Genomic DNA, 23,673 nt, shown 5'->3' on the forward strand with positions numbered 1-23,673 from the left:
ATACATACCATTTTAATTATATTATTATATTTAATATACTCAAAAGTTAAATATTATAATGATATCATCCAAAAAATTTAATCACAAAAACACTCTTTCCTTCACTACCCTTCGCTCCGTATTTCTTCTCGATGAGTCTATCTTTCCAATGGCACAGATTCTCCGATCTTCTGCGAAGGCTTGTTCTCGACGCAGAGCTTCCTCTAAAAAGATGCTCTATAACTTTCTCTCACGCATCCGACTGCTCGCATCCAAATTTCACTCAGCATGATCATGATCACTACTTTTACGCGAGCAATTAATCTTTGATATTGATTTCTCGACACTATTCCTTGCGATTATTAGTGCATGAATAACTTGGAACTATATATATAATTTAACCGCATACTGTTCTCTTGTTCTTTGCATTGATTTGAGTTGTAAGATTTATTTACTGCTAGGGCTTTTAGCTCATTAAATGAATTACATGTTTTCAGTAAAGGATAAAGATCATGCGATGCGAGACTCCGGACAACATGTTTTTTTTTTTTCACGGAAATTATAGTTGATTTCTTGTAGTCATGATGTATTTAAAGTGATGCAGCTAGTCTTTTGTATCATGATTATATATATATTTACTTATTTATTTATTTATTTTTTGGTTAAAACCCACAGAAGGACCTATATGTTAATTTCAAAAAAAAAAAAATGATTACAAGGTCCTTAAGAAGTCGTCTCAAAGGAAGCCTTAAACAGCTCTAATTCATATATTTTTATTTGCATAACCAAATGAAGCTCCAATATAAAACTTATTTTGAAAAATAAATAGTAAATGAATAAAATATCAATACACATTGCCAAGCAAAGTAATCTGTAATTAGCTTCTGCCAGCACCAAAGGGTTTTAACTTAACCGCTGTATTATCCATTAAGTCATAGTTAATATTTGCTTAAAACAAAATTATAAAGTTTGACAGAACAAACTTCTCACAAGCTTTTGAAAATATTTAATCAAAATAGAGTTTTATATCCTTAAAATCGTTTTGGAGAATCCATACACTTAATATTAAAGAAAATTGTAAGAGTTTTATTTTGGGACAATTTCTTTATTGCTTTCGAAAATAGTCTTTTAGTACAAAATTTTTTAATTCAAGAAATTTTTGTACTAAAAAATTGTTTTAAAAAACAACAAAAAAGCTACCGCAAACAAAGCCTTAGTTTTGATTACTAATGCCGGCTAATTTAATATGTGTATTTTCATCATTTAAAATTTTTATCTTTAAAAAAAGTTTCGAAGCATAAAAAACTGTGTGATAAAATTCTGAGTACAGTAACAACGCTTCCTGTCAATTCAACCAAAATCAATTCAAATGTCTAAGACTTGACAAAACAGAATGATGTATTCTTAGACTAACCCCTTCCATTAAGTATGAAGCCATGTGCCCTATATGGCTTTTACTTGTAGAAATCAAAGTCTGTGTCAGGTTTCTTCACATTAGTTCGGTAGCCTTTCTCGAAGTCTTTGGGAAGGATGACATAACGATTTTTGCGGACTGCATGCATCCCAGCTTCCTGGCAAATAGCTGCGATCTGCCAAAATGATTGAGCAGCAGGTATACTGGCTTAAAAAAAAACACACCCACCGTAGACAAATTATTGAAATGAATGCAAAAACAACTAACCTCAGCTGCACTAATCTTATCAGGTCTAGAAACATAGTCTTCCAAATCAACCTCATCACTAAGATTCATTTTAGCAGTACAGACCTGGAAAAAGAAGCAGCAGATGCAATTGATAAGCAGCAATTTCTTGTGGCAAGAAAACATCTACAAAGTCAATTAACAATATAGATTTAATACTTTTTTAACTATTTTATTACATCATTTCTTTTTGGATGCAATCAGAAGGTAACATGAATAAAAATTGTGCAAAATAGATTTAGCACCTCTTGCAATAATAAAAAAGAACAAATAAAGAATGATGGATTATAAAGCCAATCCCAAATAGTTGGGATAAGAATAATGATGATTTTATATGGTTCATAATATTACAAAATAGAATAACAACAGAGGAAGCAAAACAAGAAATGGATACCGCCATAGAAAGTTTAATGCGTGCCTACATTTCAAAAATTACAACAGCAACTTGAAAGGTGTCGATTGTAGAAGCAGCAAATAGAGCAATGAGTTATATATAGTTCACAGAGACAAAGCCCAGCAATCTTATTTGCTAAAGAAAAAATTTTGGCACTTCCTAACGTCCATATGCGAATACATTAATTAGATCGAAGGTGTAAATAACCTACGGGATCTGCTTCACTAACAGAATACAGCACCGGAAAGATGGTTGCATGGCTTACCTGAAAAACAAGCCTTTTCTGCCGCCTATCAGGTAGAGGGAACTCAATTTTCCGATCAAGTCTACCAGGACGTATAAGGGCAGGATCCAAAGTGTCAGCACGGTTAGTTGCCATTATGACTTTAACATTAACTGTTTGGTCAAAACCATCCATCTGCAAAAAACAATAATAATTTCAACCAAAAAAGCAATCAATATTATACTAATACAAGTCATGTGCCGCCAATAATTGTTTATGGCTCAAGCTCAAGCAGAGTGATCAATTTCAAAACTGACAAAAGAAATCCCAAGAAATCATGTGACCCCCGTCTCCAAAACATTCTCATGACATGAAAATTTATGAATCTTCACAGAAAAGAAAGGGTTTGCAGAAAGAACATATTCTGAATGCTTCCAATTTAGCTGTTGTAAAAAAATGAGTGCTATTTCAATATAAGTTAAGATTGTAAGTAAATAAAAAATCCAGGAAGTGCATAACAGCTGAACGAAAAATTGAGGATAAAAAAACAGATTCTCCGCACTTAGCAAAGATAACTCCAACTATGAAAAACAGATAGGAACCAAACGTTAACTAATGAGTTAGAACCAGGGATTTTCTAATGCTATTATATGATGAAATGCATGAAATCACATACATGAGATCAAATTTTGAATTTCACAAACCGTCAACTAAAACAAATACTCAGCCCATTTAATGAAAAAAAAAACACACAAATCGTCCAACTAATATATTAATGATTGTCCAAATAAATTTTTTGCAAGAAGTTTGGGATCTTAAAAAGCCTCAATCTCAATCAAGACATGCACCACCACATTCATGAATCCAAATTATACCAAATTTGATCAATTCAATCACACACAAACCCATCACAAAATACGTAGATGAATTGGTAATGAGGAAAGAATTCAAATAAGAAATCCGAACCTCATATGATCATATCGATACAAATAGATGGAATCACTTAAATTTTGTCAAATGGCACATGCTCTGCATTCAAAAAATTCTCTTCCAACCACCACACATGATTGAGAGAAATAAAGAACTCTCATCCAATACTTGTTAGTTAATTCTTGAGTATCCCCTTTTAAAATTGTTAAAATCCCAACCATCCCTTGGCCCTTGATCCCACAGCCAGCATGTGGATACGTGGGAGGCTCACTTGGAACACGCTGTTAAATCTCAGTTGTCCCTTGGCACTTGATCCGACAGTTGGGATGGAGATTCATGGGAGGCTCACCTGGATCACGCCAATCTCCTTCCATATTTAGGTGACTGACTTAGGAAGGATTATATTATGGCAATTATGCATGATTCTGTACTTATTTGTTTCATTATTAAGATATCTTGTATAGACCTATAAATAGGGATAGTTTTGTATAATAAAATTAAGCATTTTCCCTCTCCAATTCTCTGAATTTAACATGATATCAAAGCAAGGCATTAGGTTTTCTTAAAAAATGCAAGTGTGAGAGAGGGAGAGTTGGTTCTTGCGCTCTATTCCTGCTTGTGTGCGTCTAGGGCAGCCGAGCAAACAAGAGAGCTTCCCCTTTGTGGTCATCTGTGTGCGGCTCTCGTGCATGCCTACCTGGGGGCCAAACCGAGTGAAGAAGAGGAAGGAGTGAGCAGGATCTGCATGTGTGCGTGCTTGACCGATACGACAGACCCTCGTGCATGTGTAGGAGCCGAACCGAACAAGGAACAAGCGATTGTAGAGTTGTTGTACACGCCATCAAATCCTCCACTTGAAAAGTCCCAACTTGCCCCAAATCCCATTTGCTTACGCATGTTCTCGATTTGCTACCCTCAGATCTGGGAGATGTACAAGAAGGTTGAAGCCTCCTTCTAAATAGTAGAAGAAGTCAACCTCTCCAAAGATCTTCGCCATTATGATAAATCACTCAAATCAAACGAATGCCACTTCGTAACCCACGTTCTTGCCTTCTTCATTGTCGCTAACACAATCATCATTGAGAACCTTGCCGGTAAGATTTGGACTAAAGTCGGTTCGCTGGATTTAAAGCTCGCCAATGGAACGGCTTTGATAAGTGGAGTTGACTAGACGATGCATATGGTTGGGGAAAAAGATGGCTTTCTTGGTGGTAAGACAATTCACTGCTACGGTCTCGTGCATGCTTACGGTGAATAAGGAGTTGGTGAGTACGTAGATGGTGAAGTATGCTACTTCCCTAAGTAGGGAGTCGTTTGTGGATATCGAGGTTGATGCACATAAAGATTAGAAGCACTTTATCCTACACTGAAGGAGCTGGCGCTTGCCAGTTCTCTAGGTTCCCACTACCCTCCTTCATTATCGGAAATCTGAGGAATATAAGTTCCTACCACAAGCCTTCATTATTGGAATTCTGAGGAACACGGGTTCCCACCAATGGCCTTCATTGCCAAAAAATTTAGGAATACAGGTTCCAAGCACCAACCTTCATTGCTGGAATTCTGAGGAACACATATTCCCACCACTGGCCGTCATTGCTAGAATTATGAGGAATGTTGGTCATTCCATTTACCTTCATTGTCAGAATTCTAAGGAATATTGGTCATTCTTCTTCCTTCGTGCGTTCAAGACTGAGAGATCGAGTGAGAGGGCTCCTCTCGCATGTAATGTCCAGAGTTGACCGAGAAGAAGCGAGATAAGTCGAGGACAGAACCTCCTCTTGCGTGCGTATGGAAAGAGCTGAGAGTTCCCTCTCGTGAGGGTATAGGGTCGGGACAAGCAAGAGTGCAAGACCTGCACTCCTTCATGCAATCAAACCAAAGGGATCAGAGACCTTGTGAGCGCCAGTACGGGGTCAATCAAACATGAGTGCTCAGGAGGAGTCGAACGACTGATTTGCATTGGGCTAAAGGCTAGCTCGATCGAACAGGAGGAGATTTCCGTGCCAAGTGCTAAGTCGCTTGAGACTTGTTTTTCTGCTGCTAACCATAAAGCTTGGCACAACCTTTAAAATATTTTTTCCTGCTGTCGTGCCTTCATTGTCGGCTTTCCCTTGTGGTTGTTATGATATCTATAACCAATGCAGCCTTCATTTCTGCCATGCTTAATATAGCCTTCATTGCTACCCTTTGCCACCACAATATCTGAAGCTAATTTCTCCATAAGTTTTGACCAAACGGAGGACTCTATAGTGCATCAAGGGACGTGATAACTCTACTTTTCTGGGACTAATTACCAAGCTAGGAATGACAGATATGTATTCATTAGCTTGAGGGGGAGTGTTAAAATCCCAACCGTCCCTTGGCCCTTGACCCCACGACCAGCATGGGGATCCGTGGGAGGCTCACTTGGATCACACTGTTAAATCTCAGCCATCCCTTGGCCCTTGATCCCACATCCAGGATGGGGATCAGTGGTAGGCTCACCTGGATCATGTCATTCTCCTTCCATATTTGGGTGGCTAATTTAAGAAGGATTATATTATGACAATTATGCATGATTCCATATTTATTTGTTTCTTTATTAAGATATCTTGTATAGATCTATACACAGGGATAATTTTGTGTAATAAAATTAAGCATTTTCCCTCTCCAATTATATGAATTTAACAAAAATAACAAAAAATCTCAAAGTGATGAACTCCAAAATTAAAAGAAAATGCCAAAATCCTTATATTACTAAAACACATCCTAGAAGTTAAAAAAAAATTAAATTCTCAAGATCAAAAAGTCATCAGGGGCAACACGATATTTGGCAGATACCAAAACAGCAAAAGGTGCAAGTTCCATCAAGAATAAACCGAACGGTAAAGAGGTGAAGGAACATTGAATCGGTGACTAAAGGAAATAAAACCAAGAACAACTAGAGGAAGTTAAACAGAGAACCAACACTAAACTGATTGCTAAATTAGAAAACTTAAAAGTGAACCAAAAAACCAAAAAAAGCAACAAAACAATTAGTGGACCCAACCAAAGCAGCACATACATTAAGAATATAACCCATTCTCTATGCGGATCATGATTGTAGGCAGATTAATTTAACAAGTTAAAAAAGAAATCAGAAACTATGAAAAATAAACTGACAAAATAAATACAAAGTTTAGAATGTCAATTTGCTCGTCTCAAAACTTATATCTAGTGCTTTTGAAGAATATAAACTTTTGATATTTGCATCAACTCGGGCAGACTTTAAAAAAAAAAAAAAGATTGGCTAACAGAAATTGAGCATATTTAATATTCATCACACAACTATGCTTTTAACAATTAGGCTCATTGCAAGGAAATTTATAAATTATCATAAGTAGTTCTATCATTTAAATGCACAAGTTAGTTCAAATGTTCACCATTAATAGCAAACAAAATTTCATAATTTAAGATTTCCTCTGGAACAAGATATAGAAAATCATTTGATACTACGGTCTTGGATGCAAATTTATAAAGAGGCGATAGAAGAATCCAGGGCATTGATGATTTATTCATGAATAAAGAAAATTTCAAAACATTGAAGATCAGACTATTGAGAGCTATTCCAAATTTTTAATTCATAAGCACTCATCCCAATATATTGCATGATTTTATATGGCCCTCATACCAATTAATTTCTTAAGGGCACATGTAGAGAATCTTTTAGAATTTTGACGAATCATTACTTTATCACATGGTTTAAATGGTGTATACCTTAGTTTCATGTGAAGAACAGACTTAAAAATTTTGTAATTAACAGCAATCATTTTTTTATAGCTTTCAGAATTTAGATGTACCATTCGTCCATTACTTAATCATGTAGTTTAAATTTCATGTAACTATTGCTCACATCAACATTAGAGTTATAATTGTCATAGCTTACAATCAATTTTATATAAATATCTTCATGCAAAGCATGCATATGTTGTGCAAATTCATCAGGCCTATACCTAAAAAAAACGCTACGAGACCTATAAATTTATAGGTTGAAACCCTATAACAATCTCAAATGGATTCATACTTGTAAACATATTGACAGATGAATTGTAATGCAAATTCAGCCATAAATAACATCAAATCTCAACCTGGTGCATGCTTTTAACTTTTTAATCAAACATCACAATAGATCACCCAAGCTCCTATTAAATTTCTTTTTTTGTCCATCCATTTGTGGATAGTAAGCAGTTGTTGATTTTAAGTGAAACCAATCTTTCCAAAAAGTTTTTGAAAAGTAACTCTTGAATTTTACATACCAATGACACAATGGTTTCAAGTAAGCCACGCAATTTAATCACTTCAACTAACTATGAATTGGTTTATATGAGACGCACAAGCAAATTTAGTACATGAAATGAAATATGCCATTTAAAAATACATAATCCAATCATGTTTCCTAAAAGTTTGTGGTAATCCAAATGCAAAGTTCATGCTAACATCCACATAATGCTTAATAGTTAATAGCGAATAGGCAAAGTCATGTAAAGTACCATAGTATTTCTTTTCCCTTTAGCCATTTGAAAAGGTTTGCCTGTGAAATAATTTGCTCTGCATTTCTTTTTAAAATTGGAGAGTTATGGTTATAGTTTTATTCCGTCTAAAAATGTCAAGAAAGTAACTCAAATAAAAAAAAAAATAACATAGACATGTTCCCTTAAGAAAGCAAGCATCATTAATCATGAAATATTTCTTAAACATATATGATTCAACACTTAATCATGATACATTTTCATAACAACTTTACAAGCAACATATTCTTCCTTAATATGATAAAATCTAGTTATCTTAAGTTTCATTATGTGTAAATAACAATCTTACTTAATGCATTTAAAAGTTTATTTTAAATCACATCATAATGTAAAATGCATATATTTCCTCAGATATTCAACCCATTTAACGTGTTTATGCCCAAATTATGTTTCTATGAACTCAAACACTTTAACGGTTGATAAATGACAACATAGGACAAACATTTTTAGGCAACAAATAATGACTCCAATATCATAGTGTTTGCAAAACTTCATAAAACTTCCTGTCATAATTTGAATATTTTTACTTTACATCATTCAATTTCTCAACCTCAAACAATTTGTTTAAATCAAGCAGTTTAAGCAAAAGTGTTTGCAAGCCTCGCCTTAATATCCTTCAAAAAGCATGATTAGCAAATTATATCCATTTCATTCTGTCTGAAAATTATAAGAATCAAGCATTTAAAACATATGGTATAAGTCTCTCCTTAACATCCTTAAAAGTATAACCAATAGTTTTTTACCATTTAAATCCTTAAAATAATTTGTCAATTGCATCATTCCAAAACAAAATTTGATGAATCAATAGGCAATAGCCAGACCAATACTAAATCCACTTATAGATAGTAGCTAGACTAAGAAAGCTTTGATCTCATATACACTTGTAGATGTTGGTCACTTACTACTTGCTTTGACTTTATTAAGATCAATAGTCCACTAGACAGAATTAATCTAAAAAATGTTAATAGATGATGTAACAAAATAATATATTTTCATATTCACATATACTTAGAATTTGTAATATTTTAAATACTTTCTTAAGATTTTAGAAAAGATCATTTCTAGTCCTCTTATAAACCAAGATATCATCAAATGACAACTAGAAAATTTTCAATGAAAGGTTAAAAACATGATTTATGATTCTCAAAAAAGTAATTAGTGTATCAATAAATCTAAAAAGCATCACCAATCATTCATACAATTCATCCTTAATTTTAAAAGTGATTTTTCACTCATCTCCTTCTCATCATATCAATGTTTTAAAATATACCAATGCCAATCATTATAAACAATATACCATCCAAAATCTAGCTATAAAAAATCAATGTTTTATGATAATTTTTATTATTTAGTCTAATATCCACACACAAACTCCAATTATAATCTTTCTTAGGTGTAAATAATGCATGAACTACACAAAAAGTCAAACTCTTATTAATAAATCATTTATTAAACAAATGATCTATCTTTTAAGCTCAACATGTTAAATTGAATACATCATATACTGTGGCATTCAATAATAATTATTCAAAAATCAAAGTAGAAATGCATATCTCCACTTTGTGGTAATTCATCATGAAGACCATCAAGATCATTTTTTAAAATTGCGCAATATGAGGCTAGCCTTGAGGCCCATCTCAACATAATTCCAGTGAAAAACGCCTCAACTTGGTTGAGGCCTACCTTGAGGCGTGCCTTGCCTTGTTAGCATGAGGCTTACACCTCACCCTATTTATATTATTTTTAATTTAAAACTTCCATAAATCCTAAAGTAAATATCCAACAAATCATACATTCATGCACAAGTCGCAACAACTTCCTCTCGATTGTCTCAACCTCCAGCCTGTCGACTTCGCCACAGCCACCATCAAGGATCACTTGAAAACCGCACACCAGCAACACCACCTCCTCCTCTAAAAATTTTGGAGCATTAATCTCATTTTTATGTTGATGAAAAATATTTATGGAAGCAGAAATAACTAAAATATATGAAGAAGAATCATATTGGGAGGCATTGGACTCCACAGGATGAGACGGGGAAGAAACCAAATTGTTATGATGACAACTCAAATAAAAACCCCCTCAGTGATGATAGTACAAATGATTTTCTAGTTGTTTCCAACTATTTCAACCTTTTTTAGAAATTAAACATGGATGGGTAGGGAACTGAAAATGAAAGAATTTGAAATTGAACTTAATGTTATATGATACTTTTATATAGTTTTTATATTTAATATTTTTTTGCTCATGTAATATTTGTATTTCAATTATTTTTAATACAATTTATCACTTGCTACTTTACGTCTTGTGCAATTTTTTATTTCATATGTATGTCAATTTGCTACTTCATAGTTCAATAAAAAAATAATATGTTATCTTTTAACATGTTATTTGAGTATTATATAAAAAAATCACTTTTTAACCTTTATTTGCACTTTACACTTTTTTTTTTTAATTTTGAGGGGCTCACACCTCAAATGCCTTGAGGCTTATGCCTCGCTTCACGAATAAAAAATGCATCAATACCCAATTGCACAATTTTAAACATTGATCAAGATTTAGATCTTAAAATTCTACAACACTTAATTAACAATCTCAAATATTATACACTCACTGACATGACATCTTTAAACTTAATAACCACCAAGCATAAAACACTTCTTTTATTCAACTATTTTTTTTTAAAGCATGTTGACTCAAAATATGCAAAGATTTCTTCACTTCATTAACAGCACTAAATTCTTTCGCAATTAACAAATAAGTGTTCCTTCAGTTAGTACTTAGTAGGTTTTAAAACTAGTCTACTCCAATTGCTTATAAACACGCAGGTATTAAAACTCTCAGAATAAATCACATTTAACTCAAACAACCATGATCTACACAAAATATACAGCATTCATAAGAAATATATCATAGCAAAGTTTATCATTAAATGTAAAAAGTTGAATGGGCACTAAATATTTTGTCTCAAAAAGTACAATTATATCTACCCAAGTTACTTTATAATGTTGTAAGTGTAATTTATGCTTAAAATTCATACAATAAATAATAAAGACTTAGTAGCAGCATCCATACAACTCCCACTATTAATAATGATTTACAAAGTTTATCACATACTTAAAAATATGCCTAAATTAATTCTTTTTCAATTAGATTTAACTTTAGGAATAACAATAATGAAGCAAAAAAAATTCAATCAAAGCATTTTCAAAATTTCTAATCTCATCATCAAATTTCTGAGCATTATTCCCTCATTAATTTCAATATCCTTTTACTTCATATTGATAAGTAAATTTGTACTAATATATTTGTTTGTAGAGTGATTATTTCATGACATTTAAAATATGCTTTAATATATTTTAGAGCCAAATACAGTAACAAGCGAATACTCCTTTATTTCCTAATTAGTGGTAATGCTATTTCTTTTTTATGAAATAGGTATAGCATACTTCGTTTGAATATTTTGAAGAAAATATACATTTTTATTACATGCAGCAACCCTTTTAGATGTATGAAATTTAACAACAACAATAACAATAACATCAAGCCTTTACTTACTACATGGGGTTGGCTATATGAATCATTTTTTCACAATTGTGTTCTGTTAAGACTTAAGAGTCAAATTCTCATATAAATTACATAAAAAAAAATGTTATTTCTAATATTTTATAGTCTTTTAGGTCTACCTCTATCTCTCTTAACATAGATCAAATCTAATATATCTGCTCTCCTAACCGAGTCTTTAGAAGGCCGACGTTTTATGTGACCAAACCATATAAGGCGGCTCTCTCTAATCTTATTTGCCACTAGAACTAGTCCAACTTTTTCATGTATATGCTCATTTAGCATTCTATCTCTAAGAGTAAAGCCACTCATCCACCTGAGCATCCTCATCTATGCAACACTTAATTGTATGCTTCACTTTTAACGGCCAGCATTCTGCACCATAAAGCATTGCAAGTCTCATCACTATCTTATAGAATTTTTCCTTAAGTTTGAGTGATACTTTTCTATCACACAGCTAGCAAAATCCGATGTCACTTAAGAAGAATGCTCAACTGAGGATACTTGTTGATACTTCCTCACCTATTATTAACTTGGACGCAACTTTCACATCGTGGAGAAAGGACTTCAACCAAAAAACTTAAGGTATATATAGAAGTATAGATCATCTTCTTCTCCTCTTTCTTTTTTTGTTATTTAGAATTAAAAGAATGCTAGGGGCTTTTCTAACTTAAGGAAAGAAAAGAACATTCTCCTATACAAACAGAGCTAATGGCATGAAACAAAAAGGAAAATATTTAAGTTTATGGAGGAGACCCATTTCGCTTTCATTCCTCAAGAGCCTTTTTTCCCTTCCTGATTGTTTATTTTTTCAATGTTTTTTAAAAAATTTATACTTTATTTGACATCATTCTGACCTTAGTTTTTATCAGTGGGAAGGGTTTTCCCAACTTTTCATAAAAAAAAGTGAAAGAATATAATATGATGTTATCTTTCTTTTAATGTAAGTTGGTTTGAATTCAAATCTAAACCTAGAAAAAAAATTTCAGATCTATTATTTCAAACACAAGCTAAATTCATCTAGCCTATTCATGTATTTAGTTGCAATATTTGTTCCTTTTTTAATGTGTTAAATTCATCAAATAATTGATCAAAACAATGATATATATTTCTTATAGAATAATTCTTTCTTTTCAGCCCAGGTATTGTTGGTTTACAACATAATCTTTCACTTTATTTTTTTCATACTCATCTAATATATTTTAGCTTGCCAGTTTATTTTTGCAAATCTTACATGGCACTCAACAGGCACCACTTGTCACTAAAAAAAATATCCAAATCTACTATCCAATAAAAAAAACACATTCATTTATATCTTTTATTGAATGTAGACGCATCAACTTCAATGCTCCTAATTATGTCATAAGCTTCAGCATGTATAGTTATCATAAGCTTCATTATTGTACATCAGATAATGTCTGAAAGTCATATTGATCATTAATTTCATGATGAATTATTGTCTCATAATAATATTAATATTCAAATAAATAGAACAACTCAGCATTAAGATTGGATTCAGCTTATGGTTCATGCAAGTGAAATTGATTCATTTCTTAAGAGTCAAATCCCTCCTTAACCTGATTTAATCTTTGACAATTTGATTTTTCTTGATGCGTAATTAACACAATTGATTTTTGTAAAGTTGTTAAAATCTCATACTTTTGATGATATGCTAATTGGCCATAATATTGAGCCCCCCTTATAGTTGACATTTTGGCACAACCTTACTTATAATACCAAAGCTAACGCCAAATGTCATAAACCGCAAGAATTCCTAATGTTATATGATGTAATGCATGAAATTACACACACAAGATCAAAACTCACTATTCAAATAACATTAAATTAAATAATCTCATTTTTTAATGAAAATCAGAAAATATGCAAAATTTTGCCAAAATGGAAATTTAATGAACATTCAAATAACAAATTTTATGAGAAATTTGAGATCTTAAGAAGCCATACTTTGATCAAGGTTTACATAAAAATAAAAAAATTTAGATTGCATAAAATTTGACTAAACTCAATCACACACACAAACAAATCAAAATTATGTTGATGAAAAATAACAAGGAAATAAATAACAAAATAAAAGATCTTAACTTCACATTGTTACAAAGAGATGGTTCCTGCAAAAGCTTTTAATTAGAGGTGTCAATTCGGGTTGACAGCTCGGGTTCGGATCGAACCTGGATTGACCCGAGTTTAAACGGGTTGGCCCTAACGCGACCCATTTTTGCAAACGGTTATGGAAATCCAACTTGGACCTCACCTGCACGGGTTGCCAGGTTGACCCGACATGACCCACAAACACTAAATGGGCGTAGACACAATCGCGTGCGGGCGAAGCCTGGCTGAGCGCGGCGAGGTGCTGGCTGTGCGGGTAGCCAGAGGATGGGTTTTCGGTGACTTCTGTTCGCCTGTACCAACACCTGTAGTGGTTTTCTGGGAGGTGGCCAACGGGTTTGACGTTCTGGGAGGTGGCCAATGGGTTGAGAGGCGGGCGATGGAGGATATGAGCTAGTGGAAGAGGCGGCGGCCGGCGGGTATGATGTTCTGGGAGGTGGCCTCGGAATGAGAGGCGAGCGATACATGGAGAAAATAGGCGGAGATGAGAGATCTCGTGATTAAGGCTATTGACTTTGGCAAAGCCGCGAAGGCACCTCTGCGTACAGCTGGGTTTCCGGTTCAACCCGAACCTGACCCGACTTTTGTAACGTGTTGACTTGATAAACTCAAACCTAACCTGTATGTTAAACGGGTTGACCCGAACCCAGAATTTTCTGGGGGTCAGGTTCTGGTCGGGTTTCGAATCGTGTCAAATATTAAAACCCCTACTTTCGATCAATACTTACACTGCAATTAAAGAATTTGCATCTAACCAATACAAAAATTTGATAGGACAGTTGAGATTTCTTTAAGCAACAGTTATCATTTCCACACCCTAATATACCCTTTTGCAATCACAAAAAGATCCAAAGTTCGCAACCTCCCAAATCATAAAATGCTACAATACCAATCATACAAGTTATGGGAAATCAAATTCGCAGGATATCAAAAAGTTGAAAGGGCCAACACAAGTTTCAGTGAAAACATAATAAGCAAATCAAAAGTACCATCTTAAAGAAACATAACAAAAGCAGGGGCAGACTTAGTAGCTGAAGGGAACCAAATAGGACCAATAGTGACAGCAGCTAAACGAGAAAACCTAGGGAAGTACAAATCCAAAAAATTGGCACAAGCCAAAAAAAATAAAACCAACAAAACCGGCTTAGAAAAGAGAATAAGCTTTCAAGAAGATCGTCATCTTAGTCATGTTTTTTTAATAAGCTGAAATAGAAATCAGAAACTATGAAAATGGGACAACGAAAATAAAACCCCACAAAGTTCAGAATATCAATTTACACATCTCAACACTCACATCCTATTTTTTGAAAAGTACAAACTTTAAGATTTGCATGGGAAGGATGCAATGCTCCTCTATTGTTTGATTGACTCACCATGCTTCACTCTACCTAAATCAGCAGAGAAATTGAGAATAGAAGCTAGGGTGGAAGACAGAGGAGAGGGTTCAATTTCTTAAGATGGCAATTATAGCCAAATTGGTCAACAACATTTGATTTAGCATTGGATTTCAAAAGGACATCTGATCAAAAATCCTTGCTACAAAAGCTCCGGCATGGCAGAACAACTTATTAAGGTCAGCTAGCCAACAAAAGTTGAATGAGTAAAGTATCCTTTCGGGAAGAGCATTCAAACACTTAAATAACACAACAAAGAAAATGATGGATGTTGGCGGCCATATGGTAAGTACGTAGATAGCAATTTTATCTTTAAAGTCAAATAAACATGTGCCTTTTTTCAAATAACGAAACTGCTGGGATGGTATTATTTTGCTGGTTTGATTCAATCAGTTATTATTCTATCAAGAATCACGCCACTTGTTAAAACTATGATATTTTTCCTAGAAAGTATACCTGATTCAGGAGTTCCATAAGAATACGCTGAACTTCCCTATCTGCTCCAGTTTGTGCATCAAAACGTGCAGTAGCAATGGCATCCACCTCATCTATAAATATAATAGCAGGTGCATTCTCTTTAGCAAGGCGGAATACATCCCGAACCATCCTCGGTCCCTGGTTAAAATGCAAATAGAAGCAACCAGTTTTCAATTGAAGAATAATGCGACAAAATAATACATACCTCACCAAGTGTACTACAGCAGACAGGCTAGGCTGGGAACTCACCTCACCCAAGTACTTCTGAACAAACTCTGAGCCAACAACTCTAATAAAAGCAGCAGTTGTATGATTAGCCACAGCTTTAGCAAGCATGGTCTTCCCAGTACCAGGAGGACCATAAAGAAGAACACCTCTAGGTGGGTCAATGCCTATTTGCTTGTACAATTCGTGATGTGTAAGGGGTAACTCGACAGCTTCACGAATTTCCTGTTTCTGAATATCACAACCACCAATATCCTGTACAACAAAGAAGGCCATATGGTACAGTTTTCGAAAGAAAGGGCATAATTTATTAGCCAGTAACCAAGGGCAGAATAAATTAATGTGTGAAACAAGTTAAAAAAAATAAACTGGTCATTGTTAGATGTCTGATAGCATTACCTGATATAGAGTACGGTAAACGAGCTCTTTGTAATATGAGGCTAGGGCTGCATCCATTAAGCCCCTAGCAAGGAAATCTAAATGAGGTCAAACTAAGGCGAAAACCTAGCATTTGTTGGAACGTCATGCAGTGAGTACGCCCTTTATACCATAACTATGGCCCAACTAACATAATCACCATCTAAACATACTCGAGTCCACAAGAACGTTACTGCCAGATTATGCAACATGGGCTGGCGCAAATTATTTAGGACATACTAAGTTTCTGTTGATAGTGCTCTAAGCTTCATCAATCAGATCCAACTACCATGATGATCAATTTTTCAAGAGATATTTGCATTGAGTTTGTCCTTTTAGTGCTTTTTCATATATTTCAACGGTTTGTATGAGTTTTTATCTAAGAAATCCTCAACAGTAATTTTGCTGTATACTCATACAGCAAAATTGGGTGATTTAAATGTTGAGAAAGTCACTAATTTTCATAACAAAATGTTTGTCAATGGTGAATATGATGAACAACAAGGTAATCACGGCATGGTGAACAACAAGATTTATGTGGGTGACTTAAATGCCCTAATTAGTATTTTGACTGAGCATATAACAAAAATGGATGACATAAATGTAGGGAAAGGGGCCAATTTTCATGTGAAAGCTTTAGTCAAGAGTGAATATGATGGATAACAAGACAATCACAGTAGAAAACAACAAGATTTACGTGGCTTAGCATAATTAAAATGGACAACCCTAGGAGAATAGAATGGATCCGATCAATTACAGAGAAGCCATAAAAAAAGTATAAAACAAGAAAATCCATCAACTCTGCTCAAAACCCAAATGCACCCTCTCAAATTAAAAAAAAAAGGCTTCAGGTCCCTCAAAGCAAATGAGAAAAAAACAACTAACGTAAGAGAGAAGACAAAAGAAAATGAAATACAAACAAGTTATATTCTTCAAAAGTTCCTCAAAATTTATATCCCTATGGATTTTGCCCATATGTTCTGGTGTAGTGGTACTTCTAGTTCATCAAGAAAATACCCCATCACCACAAACATCAAGTTTCCTTGATTCCTTCTATTTCCCTCTTCCCTTTCTTACTTTAAAAATACTTCTCAGTTCAATATTTCTCTCCAGCCAAAGTTTTAAAACTTCCCCAGCTTTCAAAACATCAATCTGCTGGTACTTCATCAAGTTTATAGATACCCACTGCTAATGCTCAATCATAAAGCATCAATGCACTGCACTTCACACCACCTTGCATGCCCCTATTGTTGGGGATGTGGAAGAAATAAACAACGCAACAAAACAAACAAGAAAGTAAAAGCAGCGGAAATAAAATAACACCAGGATTTAACATGGAAAACCCTAAAATATGGAAAAAAACCACTGAGCCAAACCACACCAAGAAATCCACTATGAAAATTGGGAGAAATAAGTATAGATCTATCTTCTCTCTCACTCTCTCCTAGCTTCTCTTCTCTTTTTCACTGTTCTCACACTCAAAACAAAATAGAAAGCCTAGCTAATAACACCAAGGGACACCACTCTTGAGAAAAAGAAGAAAGAAAATTGTTCACTCCACCTCGAAACGTTGTGGCGTCAGTTTGGAGTGTGCGGTGCTCAAACCTCTAACTTTGCTCTGCTAACAATGTTGTGGCACCCAAACTTGCAGCGTTGTAGCCTCGAACCTAGAGCATTGCAGCGCTCCGCTCTCTATCATTTCTCCAAGCAAATCTGTAGCACCGGGGTGCTCGGGTACACAGCGCCAGGGCATTGCACTAAAAAAAAATTCGGGCACAAAGCACCTAAACTCAAGCAGGGGGAGGAACCCCCGTGCCCCTCCAGTGAGCGCGATATATTGACTTGAGGTCCGAAGTAGCAGTATAATCTGATTGATCGACACAATCAGATTTCACACAGACTAACACCTATATATAGAGGGACTGCACCCAGTGGTAGGGGGATCTAGGGGGCCACGTGCCTCTCCTCCAAAATTTTGAAACACCTGCATCGGGCTTTACGCGAGCGTTTAAAAAAAATCTTATTTCTTGGTGATAGCTTCGCTTTCCCACCAACCAAACACACAAATCTTCTCCCGCGGTAATCCCAGTTCCCTCCTCTAGGCCCTCTGCAATTCATCTCTCTCTCGCAGCCACATGCGATTCCCAGCCCTCACGTAGACGTTCAACCCGAAGGCGGAAGCCCGCTCTGGAGTGCGGTTCTGTTCGGCCTGCTCTCTACAAGTCGTCGCAACCTCCCTGTTGTAGTAACATAAGGGAAGGACCGTCGATTTTAAAGGTTAGTAATAGTAATGGCATCTTCCACTCTTATATTTTTATTTGTTTGTTTCCTGCTCAAATGTAAAACTTGAAAGATTTTTTTTTCTCATTTGGTTTCTTTGGCGTATTGTCTAAGACTTTTTAACCAAACAATTTGAATATTTAGACATTCTTTCATTTTTAATTCAATTTGGGCATTCCCACAAAGGCTTTAAACTTTCCCCTAAAAAAACTAGATGTAGCTAATGTTTTTGAGGTGGAATATGGATTCAATTTGTGAGAGAAGCATCCATGTTCTTCTCTTACTTTTTTTTTCTAAGCAAACCTACGTGAGAGAGAGCAAAAATAATGGTGCTAGTTTCTCTTGTATTAGCAAATGTAAATTAATAGGATTAGTATGAGGACTTTTTGTCTTCATATGTAATAGCTTCTCTTAATGTCCCCCCCCCCCCTAAAATGTTTTTGGCTCCGCCACTGCTGCAACCATGTTTTTAGAAGTCTAACGAGGCAATTTCAAATTCAAATTAAAATCTAACTTTTACATAAAAATATCAACATAAATTTTAAACTTAATTTTAGCTCAAAAAATAAATAATTAATTATTATCTAAATAGATCTTTTGAATAAATGTTTGACTAATCCTAACAAATTAATGGGTCAAAAAAACCTAATATTAGAAAAGCCTCATTTTACAAATGTAAAATTATTTCAAGTTGCAGGTATTTTGGTTAACCTTGGTCCCTCCCTCTATTCTTCCTTTTTTTATCATGAGTGGTTAAGCTTTTCCTAGGGTTCATCTTCTCTCCCCCTTTACAAATAATCATCATTCTATGCATGACTGCTACTCCCTTAATACTATTGGCAGCCTCCCCAAACCATCAATCTTCCGGTCTCTTAATTTTCTTCATATTGCTTGTATATTCGTCAATACACTTTGCATCATAGATATATCCTAAAATTCAAGGAATCATCAATAATTTCCTTTCAAGATAATGAAAGGAGCACATGCTTGAGATAGTTAAATAAACACATATGCATGTTGCCTTTAGGAGATTACACATAGGTTCATGATTCTCAAAGATATTGAATGGCCTATTTAGAGATTATCTATTTATTTTTAAAGTGTCAAGCATTTTTTTAATGGAATTTGTTTCACTATGTTAAATTGCGTTGGAAATAAAAATACACAAGTTTGTATAACTAACATGTAACATGCATACCAATTAGACAAAAGTTACATAAGTATTAGATCAAACAACAAATAATGACCAAAATTCAACAACAAAATAGAGGCTGGAGAGATAAGAATGAAAGCATACAAAGGTAGATTCTACAAAAGATTATTATGCCAGAAGCTTCAATTCATTTTCCAAACCAGCAATTCCTCCAAAAAAAAAATTAAAAAAAAAAAACTAAGAATGAAATCGCATTTTTTTCTCTAAGCATCCATTACTCTGGCAACTTCAATAAAGCTATTTCTATGGAATATTCTAGCAGGTGCGTTTCACACATGCTAAAAGCTACCAAAGCATTCATGTGTTAATTAATAAGTTTTGGATACCAATAACATTCAGATGCTCAGACCTTTTAGTCCTAACATGTAAGAACATTGGCTCGAATGACAGACTCACTCCAATCATATATTAATTGCTGAAGAAAATTCAACCCATTCCATGTGAGCCTGCTAGACATTTAAGAGAGTGCCTCATAATTATTATGAGGCATAAAATTGATTAAGTGTAATTTAACATATTTTCCTTGATGTTGTGTCAGTGTTTATTTAGACCTAAGGTCAAAATTTCATATGATTGCAAGCCCCAATAATCAATTATCCCTCACGCTTTTAAAGATGAACGCTTTATTAGAGAAGTTGCTCAGGCTAAATTTTAGAGCATAGATTTAACCTTTAGGATTAAATTTGATTGAATGATGACTGTGTAGGGTGATGAGAGTAAATTCAATCACAAACTCATGGTCATGGATTATCAGACTGAGATTACCAATAGACCCAATGTAACAATGTCAATAGATTGTAGACTGCAATGACCAAAAAAATTGATTAGCAATCATGAGTTATCTCATCTCAGATATCCTCATTAAAATAGGTAGATATACAAGTGTGTGAAAGACAATAACTTCAATATTAATGTCAACTCTTTTATTTGCAAAGGGCCAATGAGTAGCTTAAAGGCACAAAGTATGGTTACTTGCACTTCAAAGGTGCTGGATAAGACTAACTAGAGGTCAAAGGCATGGTGTCAGAATCAATTTGTGAGTATCAATTATTCATAAGTTTTAACTTGACTCGAAGAAACATGTCTAAGACACATGTTGGATTTTTTATTTATCTGGTTTTAATTGATGGATTTGATGTTTGATTGGTGGATTAATTAGCATGGGAACCAAATTAAATTCAATTTGGGATGATGCTTAAATTAATTAGAAGGCCCAAGTTTTAATTCAATGGATTTGTTGATAGCGTCAAATCAAATAAATTGGGATGACGTATACATCCATTTGAAGGCTTGTCTTTTGATTTAGTGTGTTTATTAGTTTGTGCTGATAAAAAATAATGGTGGCCGAGCTGACATATGTTGGAAGATCCATAATTAGGCCTAATAGCCTTAAGAACGAGGAAAGGTTAATGATGGTTAGTTGTCATTTTAATTGGGACAAGATTTACATTCACCTATTATGCATCATTAGGGTTCTTGATTGTGTTTGATATTTAGCATTAACTTGAATGGAAATATATAGGTAACTGGCCTATTTATAAGTTTTCCATAAGGTCAAAGCTTGCAATCACAAATTTCATCATGAATATAGATGGAACTTATAAGTCGAATATTGAAATTGGCCCAACAGTGCTCGAGTTCAAGATAGCGAACTTAATAAAAATCAAGTTAGGTTTGGGTCAACCCAAAAACTTGAACTTCATATGTTCAATAAGTCAATATTTTCTTTATTTTTCAATAAAATCTTAAACCCAACAACAACTTTTTGCTATCTTTATGAGTTGATGTTTACAAACAAGTCATCATGTACAGCTTGTGTTGGGTTGGTGCTAACCCAGCATACTTAAATGCTTATTGTGTTGGGTTAAATCAAGTTGAGGCTTAGCCAAATCAAGTTAAAGTTTAATCATGTAGAGTTTGGATCAATATTTTCAAAACATTTAATAAATGGGTTAGATTCGGTTTGACTTTATCCAGTTTGGATCTTTTTTAAGTTGAACTCAAACCTAAACCAATAACCCAAATTAGCATTTGTACTTTCAACCGCCAAAGTGTGAACCAATCATGAGGTTCAACTCAAGATACCCAAGGCCAACAAGAGCAAGAATAGGAGCTTATATCCTTTACTCCACTCAAATTAACATCCTTATGGCAATTCAAAATGAAGATTTTATCAAACAATTAAGCACTAAGATATCTTAGGAGTGAAGATCAAACAAAATATTGTCATCACCACCACAGTTGCAAACACACTCCAAAGGATTGTCATCAACTTAAAGAAAAAATTGAATGCCTGATCTTGCATGTACACTTACGGCATTTCCTTAAAAATAGCAGTCATACCCTCAACAAAACCAACAAGAATACCACTCAAATCTTCATCGACAACAAGCAAATAATTGTTTAATGGTTGGAACCATTAAAAGAATTGTTAGCAGCCATAATTTTAACATGAATATTTTTTCTTAAAATTCAGTTGAGCCTTTAGAGAAAAAAATATTTGAATCTAAAACACCATTACATTTAATGACGCTAACTTTGATGGAATTTGAACTCCACATCAAAATCCTCTAATAGCATCTATTGGAAATATCGCCTTAATATATACCTATATATAACACTCTCTTCTAAAGACCTATCTATATGGAGCATCATTTGACAAAACCTTCACAAATGAGTTTGCCAATCGCTCTTCATAATTCAATTATTCACAGATCTAAAATTAAATACATAACAAGAATATAGATATTCATGTTGTAGAAAGACAATTTTCCCCTCAACAGTGAGCTTGAACTAAATTTTTTCCGTAGATGATGAAATATTAGTCCAATGTCATTTCCAATAACATAATTCTTTGCAATCAAATGATTGAGCCAGAGCCAAGCAACTCAGCCACCAGGTTTCCTCCAACTTAGTCGGGTCTTTACAACGAGAAAAAAAAAAAAAACCCCACGAAATTAGGGCTGTCCTCCCACCACAGAAAAAGACAGCATCTCAGATTAACTAAAGAATAGGATTGCTTAACTTTGCATTGATCCAACTTTCAAAACCTGCATTATAATCAAATTTAAAAGGTGGTTCTTAATCACATCTCCAACTCTTATCCAAACCAATGGGCACTAGGTATCACTTGCTTCAAGTCATGCGATCCAAGAAAAAAGGTACATCAAACGCACTGATAAAACTCACTCAAACCCATATATATGCAGGCATGAGGCATCTTAATTAACATACCCTAGAACAATCGGATGTAAAGATCTTAGGAAACCCTAATCTAAATCCCAAGGGAAGCGCACAATAATCAAACCAAAAGAAATGTATGGTTTCTCTTACGTTGTACGTTACGTCTGGTTTCTCCGACTGGCTGAGGAGAGAAATACTGGAATCGGCCTCAGGCGGTAGTACGTCGACAAGGGCATTAGAATGTCGGTGGAGAGCAACCGACGCAGACGGCTTAAGCAGCTCACGGTTAATGGTGCTGAGAATTCGAACATAGTAATTTGATCCAGTGGTTGACCCGACGATGCCGTTGTTTTGATCAACCATTTCCATGAACTGGCCGATGACGAGTGGCACGGACTGGATCCGCTTGACCTCCTCCTGCGCCCGAAGTAGCTCCCGTTTGAGGTTTTTATGCTCATCTTTGACGTACTCTTCCTGGATGTTGATGAACTCGAGCTGTCGCTGGAGGGATTTGAGGCGGCCATATAGATCCTCCTCCTCGTCACCAGAGAGGATCGAGTCCGTCCGAACAGCAGAAAAGCTCGCTGGTGGAAGATCTGCCGGCGTCGGAGGGGGCTTCGGGTCGAGGATCATCGGCGTAGAAGCCATGACAGCCACGCAGGGGCTGTTTGGTAGCAGGATTAATGCCGGATTTGAGCTAAATCCAGCCAAACGGCCTAAAATGCAAAACCAAATCTCACGGCAAATGAAAGCCTCCGTAGACGGAAAATTAACCCTTTTCGTGGTAAATCCCGGATTTCCGAAATCCTCTGATTCGGCGGATTTAGGGGATTTGGCCGAAGAAGCACGCGAAAGGGAGAAAGTTACCTTCGCAGCGAGCGAGCTCCCATCGTTGCTTCCGATCAAAATGTAGTGACTTCGATCCAACAGGAAGGGAGCGGCTTCGAGGAGCGAAGTCGAACAGCGACGAAGGAGCCGAAGAAGAACAGCAACAAAGAAAGACAGGGGAGAAGTAAACCGT

At 34.9% G+C, this 23,673-nt stretch overlaps 1 protein-coding gene across 1 annotated transcript; it reads right to left on the reverse strand.

Annotated features, from left to right (window-relative positions):
* Window positions 1–1,267: 1,267 nt before the first annotated feature.
* Window positions 1,268–23,673, reverse strand: LOC110114283 (26S proteasome regulatory subunit 6B homolog). The gene is made up of 6 exons (XM_020847120.2): window positions 22,803–23,673; window positions 15,584–15,814; window positions 15,314–15,472; window positions 2,338–2,490; window positions 1,661–1,744; window positions 1,268–1,568 (listed from the first exon to the last, which is right to left on the reverse strand). Exons 1-6 carry the CDS (start codon window positions 23,298–23,300, stop codon window positions 1,434–1,436), a joined length of 1,260 nt encoding a protein of 419 aa, XP_020702779.1. The 5' UTR covers window positions 23,301–23,673; the 3' UTR covers window positions 1,268–1,433.

The sequence above is a fragment of the Dendrobium catenatum genome, unplaced genomic scaffold, assembly GCF_001605985.2.
Source record: "Dendrobium catenatum unplaced genomic scaffold, ASM160598v2 fragScaff_scaffold_1143, whole genome shotgun sequence".
NCBI classification, from domain to species: domain Eukaryota; kingdom Viridiplantae; phylum Streptophyta; class Magnoliopsida; order Asparagales; family Orchidaceae; genus Dendrobium; species Dendrobium catenatum.

Excerpts from the sequence above, each read along its gene's own strand:
- LOC110114283 (XM_020847120.2), bottom strand. The coding sequence starts at position 23,300 with ATGGCTTCTACGCCGATGATCCTCGACCCGAAGCCCCCTCCGACGCCG. Across the intron at positions 15,815-22,802 it reads AACCAGACGTAACGTACAAC|GATATTGGTGGTTGTGATAT; the intron begins GTAAGAGAAACC and ends TTTGTTGTACAG. Across the intron at positions 1,745-2,337 it reads AGAAAAGGCTTGTTTTTCAG|GTCTGTACTGCTAAAATGAA; the intron begins GTAAGCCATGCA and ends TTCTTTTTCCAG.